General features: G+C 47.5%; 2 protein-coding genes across 3 annotated transcripts in view; one reads left to right on the top strand and one right to left on the bottom strand.

Moving 5' to 3' along the window:
- Positions 1-1402: 1402 nt before the first annotated feature.
- The window catches only part of LOC8050777 (laminin subunit alpha), a 161967-nt gene continuing 143316 nt past the window's right edge, over positions 1403-20053 (bottom strand). For both annotated transcript variants that reach the window (XM_029975553.4, XM_029975546.4), the window contains 6 exons: positions 17760-18012; positions 14852-15120; positions 11829-12074; positions 7276-7429; positions 4015-4239; positions 1403-2603 (listed from right to left, as the gene is read on the bottom strand). In XM_029975553.4, the coding sequence (XP_029831413.2) occupies positions 2341-2603; positions 4015-4239; positions 7276-7429; positions 11829-12074; positions 14852-15120; positions 17760-18012 (1410 nt within the window). In that variant the 3' untranslated portion in view covers positions 1403-2340. The remainder of the gene's footprint in view (positions 2604-4014; positions 4240-7275; positions 7430-11828; positions 12075-14851; positions 15121-17759; positions 18013-20053) is intronic.
- Positions 12462-14632, top strand: LOC115323032 (tigger transposable element-derived protein 6). Its single transcript, XM_040206286.3, has one exon. The coding sequence runs from the start codon at positions 13073-13075 to the stop codon at positions 14609-14611; it is 1539 nt and encodes a 512-aa protein (XP_040062220.1). The 5' UTR covers positions 12462-13072; the 3' UTR covers positions 14612-14632.

Genomic DNA, 20053 nt, shown 5'->3' on the forward strand with positions numbered 1-20053 from the left:
AGGTTTTCAGACCTCTCCTTACAAACTTGTCTGTGATAGACAAGAATGACCTGGCCAAAGCATTCTCGTCAAAACCTCTGTCACGAAAGGTCCTCAAGCTGCCAATAGACTCAGAGCCTGCGTTTGCATTTTTTCTGAAAGTAAAGTTATGGCATGAACAGACAGTTCTTCCGACCTCTCAATGATTGCAGAATGTATCAAACTGAGTAATTTGTTAGCCGAAAATGGATGAAAAGGCATCAAAATCCTCTTATAGGCTGGTTGTTGAACACTATACAATAAAAAATACCGCAAAAGACGAGGACAGGAGGAACACTTGTCTTGTTTTCCTCTTCTCGTCCTATGCACTTTTCTTTTTTTATTCTCCAGCGAGTATCTGAGAAGGGCACTTTATGCAAACCTCGACCAGCAGCCGACATTTCGCCAAGAGACCAAGATCAGCTGCCGTTTCAAGGCTTATTTGGCATTTTATTCTCACGTGGATATAGTGTGCACACGAGTGATTTCTACCAAGACATGTTTCTGTTCCATGTCTGAAGGGCAGAGACAAGATAAATTGCTTCGAATCGGGTCTGGGATACTCCCATTACAGTTGAGCATTTGATAGTGTTATTGCACTTTTGCACGAATAAGGCAAATTTTAAACACATCGTGAATTTTTTTTTGAACCTGGCAGTGTAGCGTTACGCGCTATGGTCGTGCCATTGTCTGCTCCATCCAGGGCTGGTGGCGCCTCATAGCAGCACGCCTTGAAACTAGCCCCGATGTCGCCAAAGGTTGGCGTGCCACGCAGTTGAGCAGGCATTCCAGTATAAAGGAGACTATGGTAAGACACGGTTTGTTCCCTAACTTCGGGTGTGAATATTGGTACGATTTTATCTCCTAAAAGTAAGACGTCCAAGGATAATAAAACCAGCAAAAAAAATCGTCAATTTCGAAAAATAATTTGATTTTTTCCAACCCCATGTCCCTTTAAGTCACCGATTGAGTGGTTTATGTCTTACAAAAGTGCCCATTTGAGGAAGAGATGACTCGCATGCCAACTTGAGTCATGTGTTCTGATGCATGTGGAGAAGCAGTGTTTGAAAAATTATGCTGAAATAGTGTTGCAAGGCTTGGAGCAGCAGCAATGTAGAGGAACATCTGTCTCCGATATCCATGTAGAGAAATAATAATGATAATAATGTCATATCTTCATTCCAAGAGAGCAACTAAACTGAGCTTATCGCACATTCAGATCCACTCTACATTGTTGGTAGAGCTATGTTGCTATGGGATATCTCATATCCCGGCTTCTTGTGGTCCTGAAAAATAAATTGACCCACATTTCTCTTGGATCCGTCGAGTTGTATAGTATCCAGTTGGTGTGCAGGCCACAAAGCAGCAATTATGGAAAAGCAAGTAGTATCCGATTTCTTTATTAGAAATGCTTCAATGCCAATGATTCTTAATTATTATGATTATAGCGTAGAATTAAGGGGAAACACTGCTCAACTTTGGAAAAATGAGGGGTTTGCTGTTCTGTCCACGAGATATGTGCCACTAAGAACTGCACTATTTGTTTTGCAAGACAGGACTCCTGAAGAGTGTTCTCAACATGCGTGGAATTGAAACCTGATGCTGAATGACGCAGTAACAATGCGGCGACGCAGCTTGCTTTTTGCGAGCGGAGATTCCAGCATGGAGAAGAAAGGCTCGAATCCCTTTAAATCCAGAAATGTAGGGTAGAAGACAAAAATAAATTCCCAAGTAAACATGGCACCTTTAAAAATACTTTTCGCTCATATCCCTGGCACCTGAAAAGTTTGCACGGTAATTTGGGAATTAGGGAACCAAGTAAAAATAAAGTAAGATGAAGTAGGCATCCAATGCATAGGATGCGTACAGACAGTAAAGCGCTAACAAAAGTTACGGCAAGCTCGTAATGCTCTGTGGAGAATTGGAGATACTGATACGACAGAAGTACTGAAAACTAGAATGATTTTTTTTTTGTCAAACCGCCTCCCTCTTACATAAATTGTACTGCATAGAAAACATACGAATATAAGAAGTTGTTTGGAAGTCTAAACTTGGGTAAGGGTGGTAATTTAAAGTATCGACAAAAATGCCAAAGTGGCTAGGTTGGGTCACGACTGTCTTGTAAGCTAAAACATTTCTTTCAAAGCTCGAACGTTTATTTCAAAGCTCAAAGATACTGACAGAAAATCGACTTCTTCACTGTAAATTTTTTTTTTTTTTTCTTTTTACAAAAATTTTACTGGATGATAGACATGCCAGTATAAAATTGGAGACACAAAGTTGAGCAGAGTTCCCGCCCCATGCAAGCAGACGCAAGCCGCCTTAGATGGTGGGGCAGGAGTTGAGGTGGACGTCCCCGTGCACGCGGCTGTCGGCCAGGTTCTGCAGCTTGGAGTTGATCTGCAGGTAGCGCACGCAGCCCACAAACTGGTCGGAGCTCTCGACCGCCCGCGTCTGGCCCGGGTCGGGAACGCCCCCGACGTAGAGCGGGTTGGCCGTGTCCGTGGCGGTGACGCCCCCACGCCCAATGGCCAGGTTGCTGGCGCTGCCCACCGCCAGGGACAGCACATTCTTGTTCTTCACGGCTGCAAGGACGTGGGGAGGACACCTCAGCACAACTTTCTTCGACTCTACCATATTTATCCAATTGCAGGTCAATCCATTTTTAGCTTGTTAAATTTGAGCAGCGGGTCGACTTGCAACTTGAACCTAAGCATTCCATCGGCAACAAAGACAAAATCACTGGGATATCGGGAACACTACGGTTCACTACGGGTTCGGGCGGCCAAGGCGCATGTTTGTTCTGCAGGGTGTTCTTTTCTCTTTAACTGCGCAAATGTGTATTGTTCAGAGCCACAAAATACCGAGCGTGTGCCCATGTAACAATAAGTGCCCACGCGCTACTTCTAAGACGTCAGAAAACTGAGCGAAGGACATATCGAGCATCCAACCTGGACTTCTGAGCATGCCTGGTTAACCGAGAAGCTCTTACGCATCGCCCGCTTCTCCGAGAACGCCGGTGCGATTCGACGAAGCTCGATGTGCGAGCACCAGTCCCAAGTGCTACAGCCCACCCTACCTCGTGCCCCTTTTGCACGTGCGCTCTCGAACCTTGGGTGGGCGCTCCCTCGGAATTGGATGGCAGCCTATTTCATGGCTCTCTGAACAACCTGGCAACATTCGTCGTTCATTGTCGCAGAAAAGGAGCCACCAAGGGCCCTAATCTGGAGAATTCGCAAAAAAGTCGGCAAGAAATTCGGTGGCTATGACTGGTTGGCACCGAGGCAGAATGCGGCGTTGGCCGATCACGGCCGCCGAATCTTGCGCCGACATTTTTGCCGAGCGCTTGGATTAGGGCCCTGGGAGTACAAGAGGCCTCTTGCGCTTTGAGGTGCTCTTTCACTAGGTACTCATTGAGGACATTGAGGTCGAGAAAGAATAACAGGCTTGTGTTAAACGGTTTATCCGACTGCTCGTTCGCTCGCGATTCCCCATCCCCCTCGTCTTCTTTTAGCTCCAGACTAAATGTCTCATGCAAGTGGTGTTCATTGTTAGTTTTTCAACAAGGCCCATGCAATCTTGAGCAGCTGTTGTCCGCATCATCCGCATAATTCGTTGCGAGGCTGCAAAAGGTTGCCCAGAGACCATGCCTTCGAAGAGACTCGCACGTTTCGTTCCCGTTGGCCCGCACTCGATCGTGGCAACCAACGAAAAAAGCCTATAGTCGCTGGCAAAATGAAAACAGCGGGGAGGAGTTTCGGTTGTCCCGCCTCCAGCATGAGCTTCCTAGCATTCACGACGCCTCCCGAGCCTCGAGGGAGTGTGCGCAGTCGAAGTACGACAGGAGGCAATGGGCCTGTGCTGGAGGCGGGCCATCCGAAAGAGAGGCCCCGCCCTTCTCATCCAGTCGGCAACTCTGGGCGACCGACTAACTACAAGTAACGTTAAAAACACGAGACGAGAATCTCCGTCGGTCCAAGTGCGGAGCGTCCTTGCCTTTGACGGTGTGCCACTGGCCGTCGCAGAGGTTGCCGGCGCTGACGGTGACGGCGATGATGCCGGCACCGTTGTCGACGCTGAACTTGACGTTGCCGTCGACCATCTGCAGCAGCACGAAGTCCTTCTGGTTGTTGGAGTGCACCGCAAAGAGTACCCCCGACGTCCGCCGGGGCTTGATGTCCAGCTCGACCGTCATCTCCTTGCCCACGTTGTAAGAGTCGTCTGCAACGGGGAGAAAGACTCCGTCAGCGGGCTGCTGCGAGCGCCAACTGACGAGGCACTCGGCAAGTTTCGCGACGGGTTACCATTCCTCGTTTCACCTCTGGACGTACTGCGACAAATGCTACAGGTCGTTAGCCACTCCAGCGTTCCGCACGTGCTGCGTGACTTTGTATACTACCTCGCATCGCTCCACCCAGCCGAAAGGTCGCGTGACACATCCTGAGCTATAAACTGGCTCGAGTGGCTCCTAGCATCTGTTGATATGAGTTGCAACGTCAAATGGGGTTATAACGAGACTTTACATTTCGGCACACATCAACCGCTCGCAAAGGACATATTCCATCCTCTTATACGAAAGTTGTTCACTATTATTAATTTATTTCTATCACTTTTGTAATGTGAGTCACCTCAGCCAAATAATAACCATGACCCCCGATGATGAGCGTTTTCAAACTGCAGTAACGAACCCTTTTCTTCTAAAGAACTTATCTTCTACAGTGGGTATCAACCGATAGCGCAGTAGTTGAATTTCCCCAAAACTGAGATCTAATATAATATTCCACCAACTTGAAACTAATAAGAGACCAGCACTCAGAAAACAGATTGGAACCAACAGGATACACGGAGTCGCTTTCACTGAAGCGTTTACAACACACGCGAGAGGTTCTCGAATTTCGCTTTCCTATTTTCAATTTGATGAAACATTCCTTCTCAAGTTTTATTCTGTCCGAATTACAATAAAAAATACACCCTATTTGCTGTGGTAGAGTAGTGGGGTAAGCTCTGGATATTCTATTTTCATCAACCAGCTTTTTGTACTGGGGTAGAGAACAGCACACCAGCGCCCCAGCGCTTGGACACCTCAGCACCAAAAGTATTTGTCAGCACGACAACACGTGTTACAGTTTTGAGCTTTGGTAAAATGTCCTACTACAAATATTATTCCATCAAATAAACACAATGCCTGAAAGAGGCTTTGCCGCGCGTTACCCAAACAGCGCATGAAGCGAGCCAACGTTACTAGAACCACTCAGTTGGGAAACTGAGTGGTTCTAGAGACTGCTCTGCTAAAGTGGCCCCGATCTGTCCTTCAGAACCGAGCTAATGGCGAACACAACGCCGCCATTTCTCCCGCAGCGGCCACTCGAGGAACTGCACGTGACTTCCATTTTGGCGCCGAAACAGATACAGTGGAAGAGGTTGCAGGGGTGCCACCCCCATCTCCTAAGCAGACGCGCCGCGAATTACCATTGAGGTTAAGATGCACCTAGGTCGGGACGCGCTACCTGAAATCACCGCTGAGGCATGGTTGTATAAAAGCAATATTAATTGTGCTGCAAAACCTTGCAGACTAAAAATTTTAGAAAAAAACATCACGCGTTCCTTATTTTGTACTTAACTGCAATAAAACTTACTACAAAAAGAGTTTTTTCCATTGGTTTTTACGCAAAAACATGCTTTTAAAAGCTCAAGGTGACCACAGAAAAGACAATGAAAAAGAGTGGCGCTGTTCTCGTATTTAGCTCGGTCTCGGTGGACCCAGCGGCCCAGGTTTCAATGGTGAATTTCCCAACTGAGGGTTCTAGCAATGTTTAAGCGAGCTGACGAGCCGAGGGATCCAAGATCTGCGCGATCTGTCCCCATCTGCCTTACCCGTGACGTCACAAACGATGATGATGATAGTTAGAGAAGTGCCCCTTGTAGTTCGGGCACGCCGCCAATCACCATTGAGAAATCGATGTAGAGTACCAATCAAACTCTAGATTAGGCATCTACGTTTTGGCTAAGGGGCCACATTGGGGACCTGTTGCACTCTCTAGGGTCAGAAAATAGTTAGGATTACATAAATGAGAAAATACTAAATAAGCCTAAATACAAAAATTAAAGAAATAGAGCAAAACTAAAAAAAATGTAACGTGGTTGATTACATATGTACTTTATTTTTAAATGCAATATATAGCTAAATTATGGCATTACTAAAAAATTGTTACCCAGACAACTCACCAGGCATAAATCAAAGTGCATAAATTAACGCAGGGTAGAAGACAGAATGCTAGATCTGATGATGAGAATAAGCGAGAGTTATGGCACAAATCATAGTTACACAGACATAAAACAGGGAACTATGAATATAGTGATGCTGTTGATGACAATGCACAACAAATTCTATGGCAAGAGAATCCACGTTTTGATGCAGATTTTCTCATTCTTTTTTCTATACCTTCGCTTGCGCTTGTAAAGCACGTCGCAACGCCATCTTTTTTTTTTTTTTTTTTTTGCTTTTGCTTTTTTTATGCACCCTTATTTTTGCATTTGCAGCAGTGGGCTGCAGGCCGGGCGTCACTGGAAAGACCGTAACCATCTGCGAGCCGGACGGAGCATCTCCACAGGGCCAGGGTTTTGAGATAGAGATAGAGAGCTAAATTGGCACTATACAAAGTCTTCTCACGTGAAACAAGCACATACTCAATAAAATATTCAGGGTTTTCCCTAATGTATAGACAGTTTAAAGAGTAGTACAATCGAGGATTCACATCATCTGACGTGACAAAAGGCTCCAATTCAAAACCAAGCAGTCCCGACCAAGCATGCTAACAAAATGGGAACCACGCGCAAGCACATTCCTATAAAACAGTGTCGCGCTTCTAAACATGAGCACGCAGAAAAAATAAATTACTCGTGCTTGCTTATCTTCAGTACTGTACCCCGAAATGCAACTAAAACTGTTAAAACTACGCTATGTCTGTAAAATTGGTGGAAAACCTGCGAAAGAATGCCACGGAGCCGGCAACCTGGATTGGATTGTGATGGGCAAACCCCACCGGAATCCCACATTTGCCAGACGAAATGAAAACTCTTCCAAAAACCCATTTGTTGGTAGATTTGTTCGCTTTGGCAATGTTGGGACCAGTTTTCCCTTTGGGCGCAGCAAGGCACGGGCTAGCAAGAATTTATCGAATGGTGCAACTGGACCACCGCCCTCATTCAGTCGCCCTAGTGGCGTCAACTGAAAGGTGCCTGCTGGGCGTCACTCACAGAGCACGAGGTGGCTGCCGTTGTTGCCGAAGAAGGTGCCGCTCTCCACCTTCTGGGAGCAGCCGGTCACCCCGACGCTGACCTTGGGGCGCACCAGGAGCCGGTCCTGCACCTCCAGCTTGCGCATGCAGCCCGGGAACGAGCCGGTCACTCCCTGCGGAGGACGGCTCGATTCGAGGATGGCCAGCAGAGCGTCCTTCGGCACGGCTGAATACCTTTCCTTTTCTCTCTTTGCATTTGTGAACGTTAGAGGAGGGAAGCCCCTTGAGGGGCCTATGGTAGTCTCTAGGCATGTGCAAATATTGGACTTTGATTTCAAAGTGAAGAGTGGTTATGGCAAAATATTTTTGAATTAAAGACCAAATATGGTTTCTTTGAGCCTTACACTACTTGCGCCATACTTAAACAAAATAGCGGCTGAACTCGTGAAGGTTGTTCCCGAGCTTCCACTTGTCCATTTCTAAACTAAAGTGACTTTAGTCCGACTATATTCGTGGAGCATTGCCTCGCAAAGTTCAATGTCTACATAGGATAGCAAGTGAATGATGCATTTGACATAAAAGTATGCCTATTTAAATGCCCAGCTATAGCTAATAGAGAAGAAAAGATATTTGCTATATGCAAATATATTTTGTTCGATCTCGAACTTGAGAAAAAAAAATGCAATCATGGATGATGAACACAGGTCGACAGGACATTTCTACCTAACATACTCTTGCATAGTAGCCACACTTTAATTTTGACAACTTTACTGTAGTGTAATAACTGTAATAAACATTCACAGTTTGTTTCTTTTTAAATACACCAAGCATGCACATGATCCATCCTACTTTGAAAGTGTGCTTTCCTCCCAAGCCCGCGACTCGATATGCAGACTTTTTTAAGTGTTGACCGTGGCAGGATAGCCCCATTGAGCACGCTTCTTTCTGTGCACCAGTGCACCGCGAAGAAGTAACACCCACAGAGGTCACTTTCGCAGGTGCCGCTTCTCTGCAGTGCGCCAGTGCTCAACGGGACTGACCCGCAGCGATCGTTTAGAAAAATGTTAATATTTCAGTTCATATTGAAGTGAATAGCGTATTACTTGAAACTACTATTGAAAAATTTTTAAAATTACACAAACCTAATCTTTTTTAATGGGTGCCAAGTGGACGTCGTATACTCATTGGGGGACCCTCGATTTGGTCTACTCTCAACATATCTTTAGGGTTTTTATTTTATTTTCGTGAGAGAGAAAGTGTGTGAGATCTAGCATCAGCATGTCTTCATCACCATCATAATAATTTCATTGTGTCCTGTCATTCCTCATCCTTAACCCCAGTGCGGAGTAGGCTAACCTATATGTCTTCCTGTCATCAACACCAGATAATCAGACAATCTCCCCAGGTTATTGAGGCAACGTCAAAGACTGACTAGATTTGGCTTAATTTCCAGTAAGGCTGAAATTCTTTCCCTTTCTTTTTTTTCTATTATCAGTGAGAGAGGGGAGCAGTCCTTTTTTGTGCTATGAAGTATGAGGGACCAATAATCCCCAATGAATGCCAGAGGACACTGGGCAAGAGGAGAGATTCCCTCTTTTTCATCTGCAGGCCATTCGTGGGCTTATAGGTTGCCCACTGATGAAACTTGTCAATGAATGTCTTTCAAGTAAAGGTGTGCGAATAATCTCAACTTCCAATACTTCACGAATAGTGCTTGCTACCTGATTCAATTCACACTTTTACTGTGCAAAGTATTTGAGTTCTTCGAATATTTGAAAACCACGAATAACGTGCAACTCCCTGATTAGTTCCAACACGCGGTTGCATTCCCAGTTTGTTTTTGGACTGCGCACTATCGTTTCAAGCTTGGCAAACCCAAAAAGCCAACCTAAGTGCCTTTTCTTGTATGAAGCATTGGAAAGTGGAAAGTCATTTCCACGTGGTCTTCGCTTGCCGCAATGTCTGAATTGCGGAGTTGGCAAAGTGGTCGTAGTGCAAGCATGACCGGAGCCATTGCTGCGATAGATTTGATGAAGGACTACGATTTGCAACGGCACGTGCATCGTCACGAAGGAGATCACTACACTAGCTTAGGTGCTATGGATTCAGATATGGATATAGATTTACGGCCGACATCGGCTATCAGTGATATACAGTGGTTACCGTCGTCGCAGTGATGGATCTAGCCGCTCGTGTTATATTCCGCACAATTTTCTGGTTCATCAGTTTTTCAGGAGTCCTTATGTTATATATTTCTACCTGTTTTCACTAATAAAAGTGAGAAGCTTGCTCCCTCAGCCGAAAAATAGCCGTATTTTTAGTTAATAGCTTGTTTGTGGCGCCCCCTCTCAACAGAATTATTGCAGACGGAAAGAGATTGCGCAAAGCCACCGCTTGTGTAGTTTTGTTTACGTTTACGTGAAGGCATTCGTCCACGACACAATCTTCGACTGTGTTGCGGCTTGCTGATCCGCCTCCACCTGTGTACTTTCGTCTACATTCTCTAACTCCACTCCTTGGATGGTGTTTTACTGACTGATATTTTATTTTATGTTTTTTTTATCAGTCCGGGTGAAACTGTTCTACTACAATAAAGTTGACACTTCGTAAATATGTTTCTTGAAAAAAAGTAATTCCAGTTGCGTTTTGATGAGTATTCTCGTTGAATTGACATCAAGTAGAAAAAATTGTATTCAAACATATTCATATTCAAAGCCATACATATCCGAAAATATTATATTTGATTTGATTTGTAACCTTCACTGTTCGATTCAATTCGCTTTGAAAGATTTTGATATTCGCACACCCCTACTTTCAAGCTGTCCACTGACAAGCATTCTTGTATTCCATACATGAACAATGAAGTAAACCTAAGCCTATCATTTGGTGACTAGGGCACATAATGAAACCGCCCAAGCAATGCAGAGAGCAAGTCGTCTGCTTCTTGCGCGAGAGTTGGGTTGACGTCAGATCGACGCTGATCTCTGATTGGCTTTGATTGAAGGGATAGTGGGTAGACCTCAATGCTAGATGCCTCGAGGCCTACCCACTATTTTCTCGATCAGCCAGTAATAGCTCGGAGTTCTGATATCATCGCAATCCCTGTGCAAGAAAAGAAGCACACAAACTTGTGCTCCGCATATGGACCAGCTCTTGATGAAGGAAGATAAGCTTCTTCATATATGACTTAGACAGTCAATGAGCCAAGACTAGAAAAATAGGCTGTGGAGCCAGATTCATTAGGCAGTGCTTTCATGACTGAATAAAATGGTTCGCTGATTGGCTTACACTGGGGGGGGTCATGTGTGGGAGTGGAGCAGAAAGAGTCTGTCACGTGTTCATGTAATCACCCTGACAATCCAAGGACGACCGTGGCATCATGGCCTAGGATTAACAGCAGACAATACAACTTCAGGATTCGTGGTTTCTGCAGACTTTCTTTGCACGCTGCATCTAGAGAAAAAAAAAAATCTCTCGAAATCGTGCAACAAATTTGGGCAATTCCTAGGATGTAAACGTTTTTATAACCAATTTAAAAAAGATTCTCAATTTAGAATGAAATGGCAGCTTAATATTCTTGTTACACTTTAATAATGCAACCTTTTTCAAACTAAAAAAAAAAAGATACAGATTGCAATTTTTAATTACATAAAACCAATGTAAACCTACCAATCACGTGCTTCAGAATTATACTCTTCTAAAACTGCCCACCGATATTGCATCAGGCCCTGGCAGTTAACCAAACTGCCTCAGGCAGACACACGACACCTGGCAGCACACGATTCTAAGGATGACCTAAGAATGTACTAATGCGGTGGTTCTCAAATAGAGGTAGCACCCCCTTTGCGGTTTCTGAAAGCCTTCTCGGGGTCCCCAAAGTCCTCAATCGTCATTCAAGCCGAGCAACAAAACTTTTTTAATGCGAAAGCATTAACTGGTTTCATGGAGCGAGCCGACGTCATCAGCCGCGCCAAATGGCAGATAAATCCCCAAAGCCGCAATCTGAGGCATCCCAGCTTTGAAACCACGCAAAAAGCCACGCAAAACGGCAATGATATGAAGCCGATGTGCGTCAGTTTCAATTAGCGCCGCCCCATGGCGCTGCTGGCCCGTGCCGGAGCAGAAACGGCCGAGGCGCCGAGAGGATCACATACGGCCTTGGTGCCGAGGGGATCAGAAGTGGCCGCGGCGCAAAGAACGACATTCCTGCTTTTGCATTCACAACTCATAAGAAGTGCTTAGTTGTTTTTTTATTGATGCAGGTCATCTTACAAAGCTAAATAGGCCAAATTATCTGTGCCGAGTGAATATGGTTGATTATCCTTCATTTTGAAGCTTTGAAGTTACCATAATTTGCGTGCATTTAGTTTTTTTGTTTACTCTTTTGTCATTGTAATCGTCCAATAACCTCGCTCTCCCCCGGTGAACAGGGTCCCCCGTCACTACTGCGGAACCAAAAGGGGTTTTCAAAACATTGGTGGTTAAGAACCCCTGTCCTAATGCCTCATTTATGTCCCACAGGCAGTTGAAAGACATCTATGGGACCTGGGAGATGCGTGCACGGCCACTCACCCTGAAGTTGGCCTTGACCTGGGAGGAGAGGTTGCGAGGCAGGCCACCGAAGTAAATGGGCGCCCGGACGTTGATGGAGCTGGTGGTGCCCTGGGAGCTGCCCTGGACGGCCGTGGCATTGTCCACGTACAGCAGCCCCACCTGGCCACGCCGGCTGAACTCCAGCGAGTGCCACTCGCCCAGGTTGTAAGTCTCGGTGGTCGTCAGCAGCCCGGACCCCGTGCCGCAGTTGAACATCACGTTCAGCTGCACAGGCGTCACGCCCGTTTTCAGTCAGTGAGGGAGTCAATCTAGCATGGCTAACAAATATTGATAAATGCAGGTAAATAAATCGGTACTAGTGATTCAATATGAATGAATAAGCATAGGCCAATCGGAGTCGATCAATTTGATACCGCGCTTCAACGTTGCATTTGGCCGCATATGCACCACACTCACTTTCAGCCAGTCAGTACTGAGCCCAGAAACGCCCATATATAAGCACCCAAGGCAGCTCGAAACATGCTGCATATTGAGTTTCCTGACTTCTCTTTGAGCATTATTGCGTTCTTCGACGAGCCAAAGATTGATTTTGCGACGAAGGTGGTATACTGAGGTGGTACATTGAAGTATCCTAATACAGTCGAGCCCACTTATAACGGCCGCAGATATAACGAACGCTCGCTTAGTACGAACAAGGGTGGTGCTACCGTCAAAATATACATTGGGGCAATGGCACAGTGTCTCACATAGAACGAACTGTTGCGGCCTCACCACTCGGTTAGAGCGAACGCGAAGCTGTCGGGCCCCCGTAGTTGACCGAGCCGGCGGTGCTTGGCGCGGTTTCGCTCGACTGCGAACCCGCGGCAGACGAACTTCGCCCACAGAGCGTCCCCCGGACGCTCCTTTGCGGAGAAAATAAAGAAAAAAAAGAAAAAGCGCGCGTTGAAAAGTGAAAACGAAAAAGCGCGCGCGCGCGGTGACGAAAGAAAGTGGCGCCGCCCGCGTCGTCGGGATGCATCCACGTGATCTGCGTCGAACAATCCGGAAAGTTCGGCGCCTGCTCTACCCGCTTTACCGGCCCAAACCGGTTCTCCATTTGCTGCTGCTCCGTTGCCACCCCGGACCGCGGATATTGAGCCGTCGATTCTTTCTGTGCGATGGCACTGCGTTGACATCGTTGCCGCATTCGTGCTCTTCCCAGATCGGGGATTTGAAGGTTGCCTCAACGCGCGAGTCCAAGGGCTTGACTTGCGCCTGGTGCGATGGCGGACTGTATGCCGACCTCTTCAGGTGCTAAAAGGAAAGCAGTCGACATTGCAACGAAGATGGCCATTGTTAATGAACTTGCTCAAGGTGCAAAAAACGGCGATTTGGTCAAGAAGTACGGACTGTCGAAATCGACCATTTCGACCATTGCTAAGGACAAGGAAAAGATTCTTGGTGCTACCGTGAATGCCAACCCGACAAGAAAGCGCCTTCGGAAGGCGACCTACGCGGACGTTGAGGACGCACTGCTGAAGTGGTTCGCTGACGCCCGGTCTCGCAACGTTCCGATCAGTGGACCGCTGATGCTCTCCAAGGCTAAAGACTTCGCCTTCCTTTTGGACTTTCCCGATTTCAGCCCAGGCAATGGATGGCTCCACCGGTTTAAGGCTCGCCACGGAATAGTTTTCAAGGCGGTCGTCGGCGAGGCCGCGTCTGTGAACAACGAGGACGTCGATGCATGGCTTTTCGACAACCTCCCAACAATTGCGAGCTATGCTCCACGGGACGTTTACAATGCCGACGAGACTGCGTTGTTTTATCAGATGTTGCCATCTAAAACGCATGCCTTGAAAGGCGACAAGTGCGCGGGAGGTAAGAACAGCAAGTTGCGGATAACCGTTCTTCTCTGTGCCAATATGGACGGCAGTGACCGGCGGCTACCTTTTGTTATTGGCAAGTCACGTAAGCCGCGATGCTTTGGAAGCTACGTGCCCGTACGCTACAGGAACAATACGAAAGCCTGGATGAGCCGCGACTTATTCGCCGAGTGGCTTGTCGAGTTTGACCGCGACATGGCACGAAAAAACAGGAAGGTCCTGCTCGTGCTAGATAACTGTGCGGCGCACCATGTGCAGCTTTCCTTGAGTGCGGTGACAGTACTCTTCTTGCCTCCCAATGCAACCTGCAAAATTCAGCCCCTGGATATGGGCATTATTCATGCGTTCAAGGTGTGCTACCGGCGGCGCGTCATCCAACGCTTGTTGATCGCAATTGATCGGCCAGATGCCGCCATGCCGGTTCGCATCAGCTTGCTTGCCGCCGTGGAGATGTTGAAGGCGGCGTGGATGGAACTCACCGCGGAGTGCATAGCAAATTGCTTCCGCAAGGCGGGTTTTATGGGCCCAGGCACCGAGGACGCCATAGATCACCCACAGGAAGGCCGGTCGCACGAGGACTTGTGGCAACGCGTCGTTGACACGCAGCTGGCCGGACCTGACGTTGCCTGGGACGATTTCGTTTCTGCTGATGACGACGCCGACATCGCGGAGCCGTGCACTGACGAAGCTATTGTGCGTGAAGTGCGAGCCCTTCCCGACTGCCCAGAGACCGACGAGGACGATGACGAGGATGCTGCTCTACCGCCGGTTGCTGTGAACGCTTCAACCGCGATCGGTTACATCGCGTCGCTTAAGGAACTCGTGTGCAGCAGAGGTCTTGGTGATGAACATATTACCGCGCTGGAAAAATTAGAAACGGCAGTGATGCGATCAGCTTTGAAGAAGCAGACTTGCATCATGGACTTTTTTCAAAAATAAAGTTAACTTTCTTCTCGCTTGCTCTTTTTGCCTGTATTATAGGTGGTCCACTTACTACGAACTTTGGATACAACGAACAAATGCCGCGTGGCGATCAAGTTCGTTATAAGTGGGCTCGACTGTAACCAAGAACACCCTTCCTTGAGAAATCTTGGTATATAGTCATTTGTGCCCCTCTAGAATGCTTCAAAACGAGTACTCCGGCAGACTTGGTGCAGACAGAGAAAAGCGCAGACTCACCCTGCCCTGCTTCATGAAGATGGAGATAAAGTCGACCTGGTTGGTGTTGCCCACATAAAAGAGTATGCCGTCCTCGTGGCGGGTACGGAACTCGAGAGACACGGTGGACTGCTCCAGCAGCGAGTTGGCAAAGTCCGTGGGCATGCGGAACTCCTGCCGACTCTCCGGGCTGTTGCCGAAGCGCAGGCCGCTGTTGGGGCCCACGTCTATGTCCCGAGCTGGCTCCAGGGGTAGCGCACAGCCCGGCAGGGGAGTGCTGTCCGAAGAGCCTGGGGGTGGGAGGACTCGGGTTACTCCCTCATAGAGTAATCATGTTAGTCTGTCTTCGGCAGGGGCTCGGGTTACTCCCCTTGCAGAATAATTACGTTATTCTGCCTTCAGGAAGGGCTCGGGTTAATTCCCTCATAGATTAATTATCTTAATCTGCCTTTAAGAGGGGCTCAGGTTACTTCCCTTGGGGAGTATTCATGTTAGTCTGCCTTTAGTGGGGGATCAGGTTACTACCCTTGTAGCATAATCATGTTAGTTTGCCTTAGCAGGGGCTCATGTTACTCCCCTCAAAGTAATCATGTTAGTCTGCCTTCAGTTGGGGCTGAGTTTACTCTCTTTGCAGAGTATTCATGTCAGCCTGCCTTCAGCAGGGGCTCTGCTTAGTCCCCTCGCAGAGTGATCGTGTTGGTCTGCTTTCAGCAGGGGCTCAAGTTACTCCTGTAGTGGGGTAATTATGTTAGTTTGCCCTCAGCAGGGGCTTTGGTAAATCCCCTCATGGAGTAATCATGTTAGTCGGCCTTCCATAAGGGCTTGGGTTGCTGTTCTCGCAAAGTAATTATACTTCTTGGGTCACTCTCCTTGCACAGTAATTACGTTAGTCTGCCTGAACAGGGGCTTGAACTGATTCCCTCATGGAGTAATTATGTTAGTCAGCCTTCAGCAGGAGCCAGGATTATACCCCTTGCAGAATAATGTTAGTCTGCCATCAGAGAGGACTCGCGTTACTCCCTCGCAAAATAATCCTTGAAATCTGCTTTAGCAGGGTCTCAGTTTACTCCCCTCAGAAAGTAATCATGTTAGCCTGCCATCAGCAGGGGCTCAGGTTACTACCCTTATGGAATAATTATGTCTGCCTTCTGCAGGCAGACATAATTATTCCAGAGTAATTATGTTAGTCTGCCTTTAGCAGGGGCTCGGGTTACTCTCCTCATGGACTAATTATGCTAGTCTGCCTTCAATTATACTCCTATCATTCCTAAGCTGAGACTGCGGACCAATCAACCACTTCCCTTTTGTCACCTGACCCAGCTCTCCTTACGAGGAAGAGGCGAGCGTGATCACGTGGCGAAGGATAGACACATGACTGGTCCAACGCGCTCATAGCTTCCACTGCAGTGTCAGCTTAGGGGTGGACGGAGTATAGGGGCCTGGTTACTCCGCTCGTGGAGTAATTATGTTAACCATGTTGAATTAACCTGAGACTGGGGTAGAGAAGCAACATCAAAACATAGAAGGGACAGAAAATAGACAGGACGACGTCTTGAATGAACCTGAGACGTCCCAGTCTCGGGTTAATTCAACATGGTTAATATTCACCAGCTCGCCTGCACCCTTACGATTTTTTCTATAATTATGTTAGCCTGCCATCAGCAGGGGCTCGGTTATGCACTGGGATTCCAAAAAAAACACATTTGAAGTACCAAAGTAGTTACGATTGATATTGACTAAGAAAATTAAATGTGTAAATCAACACTCATCTTGCCACTATTAACTTGTAACAATGAAAAAAAACAGAACTTCAGACAGGTGGAGAAAAGGATGTTCAAATTTCGCTGGGCTATCTACGAGGTGGTATCCGAAATTTTCGGCACTGATGCTGCCATCTGAATAACAGCTATAGGAGCGCACTCCAATGGTAGATGGAAGCACTAGCAAAGGTTGCGAGTCAATGGGAAACATTTCACGCACATGGGTGCACACGCATTTTTGCAACATCATGTATGTGGCATGTTGTGATTTTCGTGATAGATCAGGAAAAGTGACAGTGGGGCATCAGGAGGGGGCTGCGTGGGGGGCAGCAGCCCTTCCGGGATTCCGGTGTATCGGCGGCAAGTCGTTACGATGACACCCTCTTATGGCCGGTACTCATGACAGAACGACCAGGACCATCAGATGTGAACAAGCTCAATGATGTGTGTAACAAACACGACAGAAGCTCTAGGTCATCGCATTTGTATAATTGACACCGCCAAGGTTGACAGTCTTATGATACTCTTACTTTCATCGACAAAAGCAAAATTATTACTACCAGAGGACTCTTATACTACTAAACACATAAGGGTCCGCATTTGACGAATCGTGGCATACCACAGCAAAGGTTTTGCTCCGTGGTGTAATCCAGAGTTGCTACCGCCTAAAGAATTAAAAGAGATCATTCCCCCTTCCCATTCTTGCCCTTAAAAAAAATAGGTTTGCCCCCTCTTACAAAAGTTCTGCGTACACCCATGCTTGGAACACAGTTTGATAACCCATGCTCCAGAACATAGATTATTTCGCGGGTTCTCCAACCGGGTTGCTAGGAGCACGGGTATTCCCTGAAGTACCCTCGTGGGTCCCCGAGCCTCTATGTTTTCTCAACCGTCCCCTGAGCAAAGTGTTTTCCCAGTTTGAGTGCTATTTGAGAAGATCCAAATCCCTCATCAACGCACGTGTACGAGCTAGACAATCCCTAGTGCGCACATTATTGTCGCTAGCTTCGTACCTGAGTGCCGGTTCATAATGATGCCTTACCAACTCGCCCAATCTGTAGTATTAATAGCTCCGTAGGCTCTCGAACTGCTTTAGTACGTCAGTGCCTAAACAGGGAGGGGATCCTCGGCTATCCTACAGGCCCTAGAAGTTCTGACTCCTTCCTTACCCGTGGAGATGTGTGGGGTCTCCTCGGTGGACAAGTCCTCGTCGTAGCTGGCGGGGCAGGAGGCCAGAACGGCGTTGCTGTGCTCGGTGGCCGCCGCAAAGTTCTGCAGGGTGCCCCGCACCGTGGCGTCCCCCAGGCAGCCCACAAAGGCCGGCGGCAGGGGCTCGCTGGGCTGCTGCGACGCAGGCAGGCCCCCGAAGTACAGGGCGCTCGAGGTGAGCACGTACACCCGCTCCTGCGTGCTGCGCTGCACCTGCAAAGGGGAGACGGAAGAGCAGATGACGAAGGGGAGTGGAGAGCGGCACATCACGACCGTCAACGTCGGTAGGCACGCGAAAATAATTCGCAGCTTTTCACTACAGCGTGCAAAGAAGTCGCAGCTATAGCTCTTATTGCAGGTAGTAACAGCCACCTTTATGTGTATCCACTCTTTACCTATTTTCATTAGCCACAACCAGGGTAGGAGAGCATCGCGATAGAAATTTATTGCGGTAGTATCTTGGAGATACTTTTAAGTATCCATATCTCTGGTTCGAGAAACATACGAGAAATCAATTTGTATCTCAGCAGCGAAATAGCTTAATGATGTCTCAATTGTATCACAATACATCGGCATCCGCTTAGGCATCTCGTAGCATTTGTAGTCAAAAGTGTACCGGTGTGAGGGTGTCGGGATTTATGACATAAAACTGCCATATAACATCTTCTAAGAGGGGGGAAGGGGGTCCTTTCGCTTATTGTACATAAAAGTCACTGAAATTGAAAAACAAGTCGTTTTTCCTGTAGATTCCAAGGGTTTGTCTCCATTGTCCAATCTCTTTCTCTCTTCTCACCCTTCCTGGGTAACTCAGGAGCCCTTAGGACGACAGTTTGCGACACATTTTTGTGTTTCGAGCTACTAGCAAAACCGAAAATCGTACTGTTCCAAACAGGAAACGAGGCGGAACAGGGCTCATTTTGGGCAGACCGCCTCCACAGCTTCTGCAGCTTCTAAAACCGTGATTCCTCGTCTTTAGCGAGATCAGGAAAGCCCTATGTGAGGGCGAAAGACTTTAGATACCTTGATGACCCCAGGAAAAACGTCTCAATCCTCCAGAACGTTCCTTCCAATCAAGGCGGTATTTATTAGTTTTAACACAAATTTATGTTTGTCGACGGCGGTGGACATGCTTGTTCTTTCCACTTACCACTTAGACCACTTACAACGTAACCGCTTATAGTGCAGGACCGGGTATAACGTGGCTTATTTAAACCACCGGTTTGCCTCCCATTGAACTCCATATAATTACATACCGCTTAAAATGCAGGCGCGAAGGGAAATACCGGTTATAGTGCAGTTTTCGGAACAGCCCGGCGACCGCGCCGACTGACCGACGCAGAGAGCACACTTCCCTGTGCGACACTAGATAACGGTGCGAGCCGCAACAACACGCGGCACTCGCGAGGCAAGGAGGGTGCTCGAAGAAGCGGTGAAAAACAAACAGACAGGCTTCAGTTGCCATAGCGACGGAGGGACGCACGCACATGTCGTTCACATACGTGCGTCCCTCCGCAACCACAACGACAGGCCAATCGCAGGTTGAGGAGAAGTGTTCGTGCGCGTTGCATGCCAGTCGCGGCCCAGTTACTTCTATCCGCAAACATGGCGTCGGTTGTGATCGTCGACGTAGACAACGTGGTTCGTTCCGCGTAAAAGCGCTATCCTTGACTGAATTTTCGCTGTGTGTCACTATGATAACCCAGCACGTACTAGAAGGGAAGATCCACCTACTCGTGCGGCGATGTCGTGGAGGCACTCTCAAGACGGCAGAAACGCCAGTGTCGTCGTGTTCGTTTACTTCGACTACAGCGGTGACTCCTGCATTTGTGTTTTCGAACATCGCCCGGATTTCTTATTTGGAGCATTTCATGCCTGTGCTCTAAATTTGAAGGTATTACTGGCGCATTCCGTATAAAGGATGCGAATTTTCACGCGTTTTCATCACCGGAGAATGCTATAGCAACGTCCGTCCACAGCCCGCGACGCCGTTAAAGGCTGCGCCAGGCAAAAGTCGCTCGTTTCTTTCAAAATGTGTGACACACGTGAGAGAGAAGTGTACTAGTCCGGTGAAATAAAGACTTTCTTAAAACTAAGCTTCATTTTTCATCTAATATAAAATAAATTTGTTTTACAAAGGTAAGTTGTCTCATGGCATGTATTTTGGCCTGAAAAATTGATGTTTTGGCTATAACGCGGTACCGCTTATAGTGCGGATTTTCGCGACTCCCGCGACGTACGTTATATGCGGTCTACG

The sequence above is a fragment of the Ixodes scapularis genome, unplaced genomic scaffold (assembly GCF_016920785.2).
Source record: "Ixodes scapularis isolate PalLabHiFi unplaced genomic scaffold, ASM1692078v2 PGA_scaffold8__174_contigs__length_109621045, whole genome shotgun sequence".
In the NCBI taxonomy this organism is placed as follows: domain Eukaryota; kingdom Metazoa; phylum Arthropoda; class Arachnida; order Ixodida; family Ixodidae; genus Ixodes; species Ixodes scapularis.